Source organism: Xenopus tropicalis, chromosome 8 (assembly GCF_000004195.4).
Source record: "Xenopus tropicalis strain Nigerian chromosome 8, UCB_Xtro_10.0, whole genome shotgun sequence".
NCBI classification, from domain to species: domain Eukaryota; kingdom Metazoa; phylum Chordata; class Amphibia; order Anura; family Pipidae; genus Xenopus; species Xenopus tropicalis.
The window spans coordinates 14,597,900-14,612,706 of NC_030684.2; the positions used below are offsets into that span (position 1 = coordinate 14,597,900).

Genomic DNA, 14,807 nt, shown 5'->3' on the forward strand with positions numbered 1-14,807 from the left:
TATCTTAGTTGGGATCAAGTACAGGTACTGTTTTATTATTACAGAGAAAAGCGCTAAAGGTCACCAAATAAAAAGTTGCGGCTTTTGGATATTTGGCGACGATTCCGAATTCAACAATTTGCCATCTAAAACTAGTCGATATTATGTAGAAGTCAATGGCAGATGTACCTTCCCTGGAAGATCTTTCTGGGGGCTTGTTTATTAACACTGGTGCAAATTTGCCCCTGGGCAGTAACCCATAGCAACCAATTGGAGTTTGGATTATTCCAGTCACCTGCAGGTAGAACAATGAATGCAACAATTTGATTGGTTGCCATGAGTTACTGCCCATGGTTGATAGCTGAAACAGTGTCACAAAGAAGCCTGCTGATTAAAAGACCTTGCAGGATAATTGGTCGCGACCGAAAAAAGTCTGGCCACCCCTGCCATAGGCAATCACTATTTGTTGGGCTGTTGGGCCTTTGTGTCCTTGAAATGCCAGGACCTATTTTTTACTCCAAGTCAGTACCTGGCTTCTGTCTATAACGCATAAATATATTACCTGGCATTGCCATTCCCTTACCTTTTCCCAAAATGCTTGCTCTCCAGATCGTCCAGTTATAAATAGCCAGGGCCGCCATCAGGGGGGCACAGTCGTCCTGGAGAATTTCTACATTTAAGGGGGGCCCAGCCATGCTTCTGGATAATCAAATAAGGGCCCAGTCAACCTTAACATTGGGCATCTTAAATTTCATTGGTTGTCAGCGGCTAATCCGATTGGTTGTGCCCCGTGCGCAACCTTATAAAAGGGCCTGTCTCTTGGAGGAGTCTGAAGTCACCGGAGCTGCCGCTGAAGGAGAAGAAGCCAAAGAACACCATCTTCGGAGGGCCCTGTCTTCGGGGCAATTGGGGCACTGTGTATGGGGGGGACTGGTTGGGGCAGGCAAAGCCGACCAGGTTGCCTAGGGCGCCCGACACTGGGGGTAAGTACACTGGCACACTGTTGCCTCATTCATTTGAATAGTTCTGCCCCATGTTATTCAGGTTGGGCAGAAGATATTTGTGCACCTCAATTTTAAAACGCTCCCACAGATTTTTAACTGGAAAGAGATCAGGGCTGTATTTAGTTCTGGTGCTGCCTTACCCACTGGACCTCTCCCCTACCCATACCCCTACCCCTGCTGTTCAGAGCAGTAAAGTTTACCCATGGGCCAGTTGTTGAACAGAGGGAAGCCCCTCATTCACCTTCAGTTCTGGCACCAAATTGAGGATGGGGGTACATTTTTTCTAAACTGTTTCTTTCTACATAGGAACCATTGTATTTTGCACTGTTTTTAAAACCTTGGCTGAAAAGATTTCTCTTAATTGACTTTCCTGACACCCAATAAATAGTAACTTTCTTTGGCACCTTACAGCCCCCCTGGCATTCCCAGTACCCAGAGGCACAAACAGCCCCCCCCCAGCCCAATAAATAGTGACTGTCTGTAGCACCTTACAGCCCCCCTGGCATTCCCAGTACCCAGAGGAACAAACAGCCCCCCCCCCAGCCCAATAAATTGTGACTGTCTGTGGCACCTTACAGTCCCCCTGGCATTCCCAGTACCCAGAGGCACAAACAGCCCCCCCAGCCCAATAAATAGTGACTGTCTGTAGCACCTTACAGTACAGTCCCCCTGGCATTCCCAGTACCCAGAGGCACAAACAGCCCCCCCCCCCCAGCCCAATAAATAGTGACTGTCTGTAGCACCTTACAGTCCCCCTGGCATTCCCAGTACCCAGAGGAAAAAACAGCCCCCCCAGCCCAATAAATTGTGACTGTCTGTGGCACCTTACAGCCCCCCTGGCATTCCCAGTACCCAGAGGCACAAACAGCCCCCCCCGGCCCAATAAATAGTGACTGTCTGTGGCACCTTACAGCCCCCCTGGCATTCCCAGTACCCAGAGGCACAAACAGCCCCCCCAGCCCAATAAATAGTGACTGTCTGTGGCACCTTACAGCCCCCCTGGCATTCCCAGTACCCAGAGGCACAAACAGCCCCCCCCAGCCCAATAAATAGTGACTGTCTGTGGCACCTTACAGCCCCCCTGGCATTCCCAGTACCCAGAGGAACAAACAGCCCCCCCAGCCCAATAAATAGTGACTGTCTGTAGCACCTTACAGTACAGTCCCCCTGGCATTCCCAGTACCCAGAGGCACAAACAGCCCCCCCCCCCCCAGCCCAATAAATTGTGACTGTCTGTGGCACCTTACAGCCCCCCTGGCATTCCCAGTACCCAGAGGCACAAACAGCCCCCCCCGGCCCAATAAATAGTGACTGTCTGTGGCACCTTACAGCCCTCCTGGCATTCCCAGTACCCAGAGGCACAAACAGCCCCCCCAGCCCAATAAATAGTGACTGTCTGTGGCACCTTACAGCCCCCCTGGCATTCCCAGTACCCAGAGGCACAAACAGCCCCCCCAGCCCAATAAATAGTGACTGTCTGTGGCACCTTACAGCCCCCCTGGCATTCCCAGTACCCAGAGGCACAAACAGCCCCCCCCAGCCCAATAAATAGTGACTGTCTGTGGCACCTTACAGCCCCCCTGGCATTCCCAGTACCCAGAGGCACAAACAGCCCCCCCCAGCCCAATAAATAGTGACTGTCTGTGGCACCTTACAGCCCCCCTGGCATTCCCAGTACCCAGAGGAACAAACAGCCCCCCCAGCCCAATAAATAGTGACTGTCTGTGGCACCTTACAGCCCCCCTGGCATTCCCAGTACCCAGAGGCACAAACAGCCCCCCCCCAGCCCAATAAATAGTGACTGTCTGTGGCACCTTACAGCCCCCCTGGCATTCCCAATACCGAGAGGAACAAACAGCCCCCCCCAGCCCAATAAATAGTGACTGTCTGTGGCACCTTACAGCCCCCCTGGCATTCCCAGTACCCAGAGGCACAAACAGCCCCCCCAGCCCAATAAATAGTGACTGTCTGTGGCACCTTACAACCCCCCTGGCATTCCCAGTACCCAGAGGCACAAACAGCCCCCCCAGCCAAATAAATAGAGACTGTCTGTGGCACCTTACAGCCCCCCTGGCTTTTCCAGTACCCAGAGGAACAAACAGCCCCCCCAGCCCAATAAATAGTGACTTTCTGTGGCACCTTACAGCCCCCCTGGCTTTTCCAGTACCCAGAGGCACAAACAGACCCCCCAGCCCAATAAATAGTGACTGTCTGTGGCACCTTACAGTCCCCCTGGCATTCCCAGTACCCAGAGGAACAAAGAGCCCCCCCAGCCCAATAAATAGTGACTGTCTGTGGCACCTTACAGTCCCCCGGCATTCCCAGTACCCAGAGGAACAAAGAGCCCCCCCAGCCCAATAAATAGTGACTGTCTGTGGCACCTTACAGTCCCCCTGGCATTCCCAGTACCCAGAGGAACAAACAGCCCCCCCAGCCCAATAAATAGTGACTGTCTGTAGCACCTTACAGCCCCCCTGGCATTCCCAGTACCCAGAGGCACAAACAGCCCCCCCAGCCCAATAAATAGTGACTGTCTGTAGCACCTTACAGCCCCCCTGGCATTCCCAGTACCCAGAGGAACAAACAGACCCCCCCCCAGCCCAATAAATTGCGACTGTCTGTGGCACCTTACAGCCCCCCTGGCATTCCCAGTACCCAGAGGCACAAACAGCCCCCCCCGCCCAAAAAATAGTGACTGTCTGTAGCACCTTACAGTCCCCCTGGCATTCCCAGTACCCAGAGGAACAAACAGCCCCCCCAGCCCAATAAATAGTGACTGTCTGTGGCACCTTACAGCCCCCCTGGCATTCCCAGTACCCAGAGGAACAAACAGCCCCCCCAGCCCAATAAATAGTGACTGTCTGTGGCACCTTACAGCCCCTCTGGCATTCCCAGTACCGAGAGGAACAAACAGCCCCCCAGCCCAATAAATAGTGACTATCTGTGGCACCTTATAGCCCCCCTGGCATTCCCAGTACCCAGAGGCACAAACAGCCCCCCCAGCGCAATAAATAGTGACTGTCTGTGGCACCTTACAGCCCCCCTGGCATTCCCAGTACCCAGAGGAACAAACAGCCCCCCCCCCCCCCAGGCCAATACATAGTGACTGTCTGTAGCACCTTACAGCCCCCTGGCATTCCCAGTACCCAGAGGCACAAACAGCCCCCCCCCCCAGCCCAATAAATAGTGACTGTCTGTGGCACCTTACAGCCCCCCTGGCATTCCCAGTACCCAGAGGCACAAGCAGCCCCCCCCCCCAGCCCAATAAATAGTGACTGTCTGTGGCACCTTACAGCCCCCCTGGCATTCACAGTACCCAGAGGAACAAACAGCCCCCCCCCCCAGCCCAATAAATACTGACTGTCTGTCTGTCTGCCTTGCAGAACTGAGCTCCTAGGTTCAATTCCAGCCAGGGCACTATATGCTTGCGTGGGTATCCTCTAGGAACCCCAGGTTCCTCCCACACTGCAAAACCATACAGGGTTCTGTAAACTCCTGGTAAAAGTGACCACAGTGAATGTGAATTGTAAGCTCCACCGGGACTGATGAAACAATGTACTTAGTGATCTCTGTACAGTGTAGTCGAATACACCAGCGCTATATAAAGGATAATAATAGTTATCAGCAGTATTGCTCTTAGCAAGGGCGCATACTGACCTGCTCCTCAAAGGTAGCTTTGTATTGCTCCAGTTGCTTTACCAGATCCTCGTGTTCCTCATCAAACTCAGCGATCTTCTTGCGGTAATACTCTAACAGCTCTCTGGACGGCCGCAGGAAAGCCAGGCGCTCGTTGATTGGAGGCAGCGGAGTGGAGTCCCCTCGGTTCTTCTGGGTGTGGCTGGAGCTCATGGTGGTATCTTGAAGGGAAGGAGACCTGTAAATAACAAAACCATATAGATAAAATCATACAAGCAGCTCCAACTTTAGGATCACAATTTTGCATTGAGAGCAGCCTATTACAGGTATGGGATCTGTTATCCAGAATGCTCGGGACCTGGGGTTTTCCAGATTAGGGGTCTTTCTGTAATCTGGTTCTCCATAATATTTAAAAATCATTTAAACATTAAATAAACGTAAAAGGATTGTTTATATAGGATTTATTATATCTTAGTAAGAACCAATTACAAGGTACTGTTTTATTAATACAGAGTAATTATTTTTTTGGAAAATTTAATTTACTTATTTATGCGAGACGGCCTTCCTATAATTCGGAGCTTTCTGGATAATCAGTGAATACAGCGGTTATTTTCTGTATAACCCCCTGGGGGCCAGTGCTGAGGGCAGCAGCTTCAGGGGGTGGGGCACAATTGTCTATATAGAAATTTTTTGCCATGGATACATATAAGGGACCTATCATGGCTTATGGGATGCTCAAGGAGAACTAAAGCTTAACTAAAGCAATAGGCTAGCAATGTTTTAGGGTTATGTTTTGGGCTTCTGTACCGGCCCAAGGCAACCACAGCCCTTTAGCAGGTATGATCTGTGCCTTCAAAGATGCCCCCAGCTGCCGCCCATTTTCTTTTCTGCCGATTCCCTGCACTTGCTCTGTGCCGCTCTCAGTTACGGAGCTTAGGGACCAACGGACAATATACTGTATATATAGAATATAAATGCAACAGTATAAAGCTGATTAGTAATTCATTCGGATTCACATAACATTGCAGTTCTGAAACCAGTGCAATTAGAAACAGAATGTAATAATCAGACCTGTAGCATCAGTTTATAGGACAGGCCAGCCTCATTTTCTGCTTGATAATTTGTAATGGCCTCTCAACAGCTGCTACTATTGCTCTGTGAGGCTACAGTTTATTTGTTATTTATACTTTATATTACGTATCTTTCCATTCAGCCCCTCTCCTATTCATATATCAGTCTTTCATTCAAACCACACCCTGGTTGCTAAGGTAATTTGGATCCTAGCAACCAAGTAACTTCTGAAACTCCAAGCTGGAAAGCTGCTGAACAGAAACTTAAATAATTAATAAAAATTGAAGACCAATTGAAAATTGTTTCAGAATATTACTCTCTATATCAGGGGTCCCCAACCTTTAAATCCATGAGCCACATAAAGTGGGGAACAAAAAAAGCACAATAAAAGCTCTGGGGGTGCCAAATAAGAGCTACGATTGGTTAGGGGGTCAAGTGCGGGGTATGGCATATTATTTAGCATACAGACCTATCCAATGGCGCTATAGCTGTGCATAAATGTATATAACCCCTGCCCCCCAGATGTCACACTGTACGTACCTGTACCCCACCTTACGAGCTCTGTTACAAGGTACTACGCGGGTCCCCTACCGCCAGATGCCTTCCTCTCAACTGCACCATCCAAACAACCCGCCTCCGCAAGCTTAACCAATCACGCACCCAGGTCAATACAGAACCATTGAAGCATCCAATCAGCTAGGGCAATACTTGAGTCAGCCGGCCCTCCCGCCAGGTGTCTTCTGGGAATTTTAGTTTTTTCTATTACAGCTTGACGGCGCTACCCACATGTGTTTAAACTACAATTCTCTCAGGTTGCGTTAGATTCAAAAACGAATTGTGTCATAATGACTTTATCTTCACGCAATATATGTATTATAATTGTTTATTATCATTATTGATGTAAGATTTACCAGACTTTCCCTCTACATACAGTCTGTAAATGGCTACTCTGGCAATGACTGGTCTCAGGAATTGATATTTTTTATTTCTGGGTCAGCCCAACAGGATCCGAATCACTCCATACTAAAAAAATGAGCAACCAATCAGGTTCCTTCATCTTCCTTTTTATCTAATCATCAAAGCTAATGTTTGAATGATGGCAATAACTTTACTGTTGAATTTGTTTTTATTTAATTTTTTTGCACCAAGTGATTTGCACCTTTCCCATCATGGATGTATATCTTGCTGATTCCCACAATATATATTCCTGACTGGGCAGGCCTTTGCTTTGGCCCCATAAAGAGGCCAAGTAGATCTTGACCTTATATGTAGGGGCCAATTTGACAGCCTATGTCAGCCCATACATGGCTAGCTTTGGCTGCTAAATACACAGCATTTCTACTCCCTAGAACATTTAGACCAGGGGTGGGCAAACTTTTTGGCTAAGGGGCCAAAAGATGGGCCGGGGGGTTGACAGACGGGCTGGGCCAGCGTTAGTCCAAGTCTCGCGCGAGAGTCGGCAGGCAAGATTAAAAAGACCAACGGGCCAGATTAAAAAGACCAACGGGACGGATGTGGCCCGCGGGCCGCAGTTTGCCCACCCCTGATTTAGCCACTGGTTCTGTTCCTTATACAGGGGCACTTCTGCCATGGGATAAGGTGAAAACATTGGGTGCTCCAAACTAGCAATTTGACTCCCACTGCACCCTCTAAAATGTATGTGCTGGGGTGCCATTGGCTATATTACACTAATGTAAAATGCAGATACGCACCCCATACCTTATATAAGACACAAGGTCAGAGGTGCAGGTGTTCTGCCTGGTACAGCCAGATACATGTACATTTGTTAGTATGTAAACCAAAGGCAGATTTGTATAGCCAGGGCCAGATTTCATTATAATGTGCCCCTAGTATACTGGGAAGGTGCTTCCATAGTCTTTATTTGATTTTAAATGAAAACAAATTAAAACTCATTAAACATTGTCCAATCCATCGCTGCCATAAAACCATCCAGAAAATATATATTTCTCTAATTCCAGGTCCTCAGTGATCCAGTCCTAATACTACTGCCCACTGAGACCAGGGAGGGGATCAGGGAATACACACAGGAGAAGCGGAGTAAAACTGGAAAGGATCATTCATTTATCTCTGAAAGAATCGCACATGTTCAGGAAATAGCAGCGGTGTACAACTATCAGAAAGGAGCCCCAACCTTTCTTACTCGTGAGCCACAGTCACATGTAAAGAGACATGCACATGCACCCAATACACCTGCAAGTCAGTTAGGCTAGGCTGTGGGGGGCAATAGGGTACATGGCAGGGGCCACACGTACAAGGCAATGCTCTGGGTACACAATAAGCTATGTATGTACTGCCCATCTAAGGGCAAACAAAGCCCATATAAACCTCACTCGTCAAAAGGGTACACTTCCCCTTTAACAGCAGCGCCTGTCATGTGATGTCACTGGGATGAGAGCTGCCTTCCCACTAGGAAAGGTTCAAGTATCAAATTTCAAGCTTCTTGTCATAATCAAATAACAAAGATGCATCATTATTGTAATGAAAGTGACAGTTGGTACAGTCCATGGTTGCCATGGTAGTGAGAGGTAAGCGTGCATCACCTTTGCTCCACTATTTACACAGTGGAGCAAAGAAATTGTGATGTCAATGTGATGTCAATGTGATGTCAATGTCATGGGAGCTGCCTTCACTCTAGGAAAGTGACAGTTGGTACAGTCCGTTGGTTGCCATTGCAGTGAGAGGTAAGCGTGCATCTCCTCTGATAGATTTTTTGCCTAAAAACCCTTATTTTAGCTAAAAAGAGGGGCAATAGTTGGGTGACTCCCCCCCCCAGACTAGGGGATGTTGCTCCTGTCAACGATTTTAGTGAATTTGGAGAATTTTCCCCTAAAATGGGCTTTGCAGGCGCCTTTACTCCCAGCGCTGGTTGGGAGACACAGACCCAGGGTTGGGCAGTACTGACAGGCTGCTAAGAGTTTTGCCCCTCTGCCCCCGGGTATCTGCCCTGCCCTTATGTACCAACCTTAATGTGTAACTGAATGTAAGGCAATAAATACCAATACGTTTCCCTATTACAGAATACTGAGTGTCAGTAAGCGTGAGATTTGGGGGGAACACTTTGAATGGGGCCCCTGACCCAATGTTGCACCTTAAAAGGGTAAATGCATTATCCGTGAAGCTGACTTGCCCTTTTTATTCCCGTCTCTATACAGATTGCTGCAGTGAGCGACTCTTTGGCGACATTGCGCTTCGGTGCTTATCCAGTTTTTTTGGATAGTTTTTTTTTTCTGGCTTCTCCTCCCTTCCACCCTTAGTGAACGAGCCTAGAGGAGAGCCAGAACCTATTGAGGGGGCCCCTTAGGGTTCCCCGGCCCTGGGCCGGCCGGCCCCCCCGTTCCATCTGTTTTTTACCATCTCTGGAGCATCATATGAGAGGTAATGTAGCAAATCCAGTTTATGATTTCTCCTACAGCAAGTCTCCCCCCCATCAAAAATGAACTGTAAATAGAACACAGTACAGGTATAGGACCTGTTATCCAGAATGCTCGGGACATGAGGTAGTCCGGATAAGGGATCCTTCTGTAATTTGGATCTCCATACCATAAGTCTGCTAAAAATCATTTAAATATTGAATAAACCCAATAGGGCTGTTCTGCCCCAATAAGGGGTAATTATATCTTAGTTGGGATCAAGTACAGGTACTGTTTTATTATTACAGAGAAAAGGGAATCATTTAACCATTAAATAAACCCAATAGGGCTGTTCTGCCCCAATAAGGGGTAATTATATCTTAGTTGGGATCAAGTACAGGTACTGTTTTATTATTACAGAGAAAAGGGAATCATTTAACCATTAAATAAACCCAATAGGGCTGTTCTGCCCCAATAAGGGGTAATTATATCTTAGTTGGGACCAAGTAAAGGTACTGTTTTATTATTACAGAGAAAAGGGAAATCAGTTTTAAAATTCTGAATTATTTGACTAAAATAGAGTCTATGGGAGAAGGGCTTTCCGTAATTCAGAGCTTTATGGATAATGGGATTCCGGATATGGGGTCCGATACCTGTACAGATAAAAAGGAAATCATACCTGTATTGGGAAATGCTAAAGTGATGTTTTTCATTTTGTCTTCATAGAAACAACATGTTCAAGCGGCTGAAGTGCTGTTTCTCTTGCTTCGGCAAGGTAAGGGCTTCATCTCTTTCTGCTGTAACAGGACATATTTCATTCTGTGGGAAACTTCATGTGTCACTGAATACTCACTCCTCCATTTATTTCATTATAGTTTTCCTATTTGTGCTTTTATTTTCTCTGATAAAACTTTTTTTCTTCATTACAGAGGAAACGAAAGCGGGCAGATGATCCAACCCCAGAATCTGCCATGGTAAGAACTGGGCAACATCATTTCCTAAACACCATTTTCCTACCTACTTGTGTTATCAAAGCCGTGTTATTTCCTTGCCTATAGATTTCTATGCACAATAACCTTGATGAGGCTACACTATGTACACAGGGACCCATTTACAGGTTAGGGACCCATTATCCAGAATGCTCAGGACCTAGGGTTTTCCAGATAAGGGGTCTTTCCGTAATTCGGATCTCATACCTAAAGTCGGCTAAAACATTATTTAAACAGTAATTAAACCCAATAGAATTGTTTTGCCTCCAATAAAGGGTAATTATATCTTAGTTGGGATCAAGTACAGGTACTGTTTTATTATTACAGAGAAAAGGGAATTATTTAACCATTAAATAAACCCAATAGGGCTGTTCTGCCCCAATAAGGGGTAATTATATCTTAGTTGGGATCAAGTACAGGTACTGTTTTATTATTACAGAGAAAAGGGAATTATTTAACCATTAAATAAACCCAATAGGGCTGTTCTGCCCCAATAAGGGGTAATTATATCTTAGTTGGGATCAAGTACAAGGTTCTGTTTTATTATTACAGAGAAAAAGGAAATGATTTTTAAAAATGTGAATTATTCAATTAAAATGGTGTCTATGGGAGATGGCCTTTCCGTAATTCGGAAATGTCTGGATAATGAGTTTCCGGATAAGGGGTTGAATACCTGTACTAAGGTTTCCTGAGAAAAGCTTGCAATTATTTACGTTTTGTTTTTATTTTGTCTCGAAAAATTTAAGATAATTTAGAGTACTTTCTCTGAAAATTCGAGATTTTCTTTTTAAAAACCATAAACGTATAAAACTTTATATGACTTTTTTTGACTGGCAAAAAGTGCGCCAGGTTTAAGCTGGTACCATCATTTGGACCTGGCAACGCCGTTTGCCACGTGAGTAATAAATAATTCAATAATAAAACACCAGTCCCTGAATATTACATATAACTGATTTTAACTTCTTTCTAAAAAGCTCAGTTAATTTGATAACTTGACTTTTATCTCTTTACCAGGAACAACCAGAAATCCCTGGCAAAAACACCTGCCAAGTAAGTAGTAAAAAATATACATGAAATGGTTTGGTTTTTGGAAGTTTAGTGAATTTGTATTGTACCGGGTCTTTTTTAGATACTAAACTACAGAGTTATAGTAAACTGATCAGGTAACGTTATTTCTCTTAGGAGGAGAAAAAAGAGCCAGACTTGAAGCCGGCCATAGAGAACTGCCGGGTAAGCGTAAGAGAGGGGAGGAGAGTAGGGGCAAATGAAAATCTCCCTATATTTTATACAAGACTGTATATTAGCTTCTTTATTACAACGAGCACATTTTTCACTTACCTTTTCTTTAATCAGGAGACTCCAGAAATCCTGGACATGAAGATCTGTCAGGTAAGAAAAAATAATAGGGTCACAATAGAGAAAGACATTTTAAATTCACTTTGGGGGGGCAATTTATTAGGCACCGACGACTTCAGCATTGGTGAGTCTGTCCCACCTCCTTATTATGCCCTGTGTTACACAGCAACATACTCCTTCTATTTCTTATATATTTATATCAAATAACACTTTCCCAAACTTTGCTTTACTTTCAGCCATGAGAATAATTTCTACAATCTTTTTTTTCTGTCTTAAACAGGATGAAGAAGTGATTGGGCAGGAGAGCCCCGACACCGGCCCCTGCTACTCACAGGTAAGCAGAAAATAACACATGAATGAACAAGATGCATTTTTATCATCTTCTCTGCTGATCTGAGGTTTTCTTTCTTAACCAGGAACCCTTGGAAGAGCAGGAGGACCCTCCAATCAACACCTGCGAGGTACGGGGGCCAAAAAGTTTGCTGGGGTCCCAATGTGTTTTAATTTAAGCTAAAGGGTTCTTGAACAATAGGGGCAAATAAAAATCACCTTATATTTTATGTAAGACTGTATCTTAGCTTCTTTATTACAATCTGCAACATCTTTCTCTTACCTTTTTTTAATCAGGAGACTCCAGAAATCCTGGACAGGGACATCTGTCAGGTAAGGAAAAATAATAGGGTCACAATAGAGAAAAACATTTTAGATTTACTTTGGGGGGGCAATTTGTTAGGCACCGACGACTTCCCAAACTTTTGCTTGGGAAAAGCTATAATGCACAAACTGATACCATTTATTAAATGTACTTGCATTTTACTGTCTTTTAACCAGGATTGTGAAGAACCAGCTGAGGCGAGCAGCTACAAGGTAATAACCAATGAGAGAAAAAAGACACTGATCATAATTCATTATATAATTAAAGTAATTAAACAGATGTATTTGATCATATTCTCTACTGAAATGAGTTGATCTTATACAATGATGTTTTCTTCTTTAACTAGGAACCCTTGGAAAGCTGTGAGGAACCTCAGCTAGAGACGTTTGAGGTAAGCAGCAATGAATTGTATTTTGAATGATCATTTTGCCCTCAATATAATATTATAGCTTTTTAAACCTATTTGGGCCCCAACATCTCCCAAACTCCTATATAGGCCCCATTCCACCCATGCCTAAATGTTAGTTGTTTCTTAACAGAAAGGCCAGAGCCAAATGTAACAACCATCCACCCCACTACGTAGCTCTGATTTATGGGTAATGCAAATGTAGATGTTTGGGTGTTGCATTTCTTCTTTAATTGTGGGTTTAGTTCATTTATTAACATATATTAACAATAGCAAAAGATATTTTAAAAGAATATCAAATGCAAATTCACTTTGGGGAGGCAATTTGTTGACTTCAGCGTTGGTGAGTCTGTCCCACCTCCTTATTATGCCCTGTGTTACACAGCAACATACACCTTCTATTTTTCACATATTTATATCAAATAACACTTTTACACACTTTGCTTTACTTTTAGCCATAAAAATTTGTTTTACAATATTTTTCTGTTTTAAACAGGAGGAAGACGTGACTGGGCAGGAGAGCCCCGACACCGGCCCCTGCCACTCACAGGTAAGCAGAAAACAACACATGAATAAAAAAAATGCATTTTTATCATCTTCTCTGCTGATCTGAGGTTTTCCTTCTTAACCAGGAACCCTTGGAAGAGAGTGGAGACCCTCCAATCAACACCTGTGAGGTACGGGGGCCAAAAAGTTTGCAGGGGTCCCAATGTGTTTTAATTTGAGCTACAGGGTTCATGAACAAAATCTGTAAAGGATAATAATCATATTTACCTAACAGGGAACCTTATCTACTAACATAGTGTAACTGAGGCTAACTTGCCCAAATGCAGTTGCCCATACCAACCAGTCAGCATCTGTTACTTAGCGGCCTTCTATCTTGTATAAATTAGAAAATGAAAAGAATATGATTGGCTCCTATGATTGCATCCACTCATACAATGTAACTCATAGGCTACTGCCGGGGAGGGGAGAGTAGGGGCAAATAAAAATCACCCTATATTTTATACAAGACTGTATATTAGCTTCTTTATTACAACGTGGAACATCTTTCTCTTACCTTTTCTTTATTAAGGAGACTCCAGAAATCCTGGAACCGGACATCTGCCAGGTAAGAAAAAATAATAGGGTCACAATAGAGATAGACATTTTAGATTCACTTTAGGGGGGCAATTTGTGAACACGGGCTGGGAGTCCGACCCCATGTCCCTAAATACTTGATGTGCCGGCGCCCCGAGCCATTGCGCTGCCTTGGGTTTAGGCAAACAGAGTGGATTTTGGTGGGAAACTCCTGAGTATAGCTCCAGCCAACACAATGGCTCCAGGTGCAGGCAATAAGCTTTTTGGGGTACAGGGGGAAGATATTCAGCCTGAGTTTAAGCTCAGGCCGAGAATCCACCACATCTGCCATTCCCCCTATACAAGTAAATAAGCACCACTGTGTCGGGCTCATTTACAGCCTCAAGTTGTGGTTGAGCAAAAAATGGTGCAGTTAATGCACAAACTGATACCATTTATTAAATATTCTTGCATTTTTCTGTCTTTTAACCAGGATTGTGAAGAACAAGCTGAGGCGAGCAGCTACAAGGTAATAACCAATGAGAGAAAGAAGACACTGATCATAATTCATTATATAATTAAATTAATTGAACAGATTTATTTGATCATATTCTCTACTGAAGTGAGTTGATCTTATACAATGATGTTTTCTTCTTTAACTAGGAACCCTTGGAAAGCTGTGAGGAACCTCAGCTAGCGACCACTGAGGTAAGCAGCAATGAATTAAATAGCAATTTAAATGGCAATTTAAGCCCCCTCTGACTAACACTTACATTGGGCGGGGTTAGGTTCTGCAGAGTTTGCAGCCACCAATCAAATGCACAAGTAAGGGAGCAGGGAGCCACTGGGGCTCTGTTCTTACTAATGTTGTAAAACTGTATTTATATTTCCCAGGAGTCACCGATGGAAACTGGCCCCGACACCGGCCAAACAGAGAGCTCAGCAACGAAACTGAGCGAGGAGGAGGTGAAGGAGATTGAGGAGGTTTGAGCTGAATTTAATATTTTTCTCTCAATATCATTAAACCATTTTAAACCTATTCGGGCCCCCTATCCCACCACATCATACAAACTCTTATGTAAGTCCCATTCCACTCTTACCTGAATGTCAAATGCACAAGTGCTCAGTGGGGCAGTTGGTCACCACTTTTTGCCTCCGTTACAGCCTCTCAGACCTTCCACATCTCTCATTGCCCTTCTAGAAAATGCAGACTAAAGCCAAGATCCAGGCTTCACTATACATAGTCCTGCAATCAGAGGATTTTTTCTCCGTTAGCTGGGG

General features: G+C 44.8%; 2 protein-coding genes and 1 long non-coding RNA gene across 3 annotated transcripts in view; 2 read left to right on the forward strand and 1 right to left on the reverse strand.

Annotated features, from left to right (window-relative positions):
• Window positions 1–9,780, reverse strand: part of LOC101730966 (coiled-coil domain-containing protein 77-like) — a 45,482-nt gene extending 35,702 nt beyond the window's left edge. Inside the window, exons 1-2 of the mRNA XM_031892262.1 lie at window positions 9,741–9,780; window positions 4,641–4,857 (exon numbers count right to left, since the gene is read on the reverse strand). Coding sequence (XP_031748122.1) covers window positions 4,641–4,832 — 192 coding nt within the window. The 5' untranslated portion in view covers window positions 4,833–4,857; window positions 9,741–9,780. The remainder of the gene's footprint in view (window positions 1–4,640; window positions 4,858–9,740) is intronic.
• Window positions 9,781–9,970: 190 nt separating this feature from the next.
• LOC116407038 lies at window positions 9,971–11,309 on the forward strand. The gene is made up of 3 exons (XR_004220012.1): window positions 9,971–10,035; window positions 11,065–11,100; window positions 11,233–11,309. It is a non-coding gene; the product is annotated as an uncharacterized LOC116407038 (long non-coding RNA).
• Window positions 11,310–14,198: 2,889 nt separating this feature from the next.
• The window catches only part of LOC116406965 (serine/threonine-protein kinase mig-15-like), a 93,716-nt gene continuing 93,107 nt past the window's right edge, over window positions 14,199–14,807 (forward strand). The window contains exons 1-2 of the mRNA XM_031892188.1: window positions 14,199–14,234; window positions 14,421–14,510. Of these exons, the coding sequence (XP_031748048.1) occupies window positions 14,430–14,510 (81 nt within the window). The 5' untranslated portion in view covers window positions 14,199–14,234; window positions 14,421–14,429. The remainder of the gene's footprint in view (window positions 14,235–14,420; window positions 14,511–14,807) is intronic.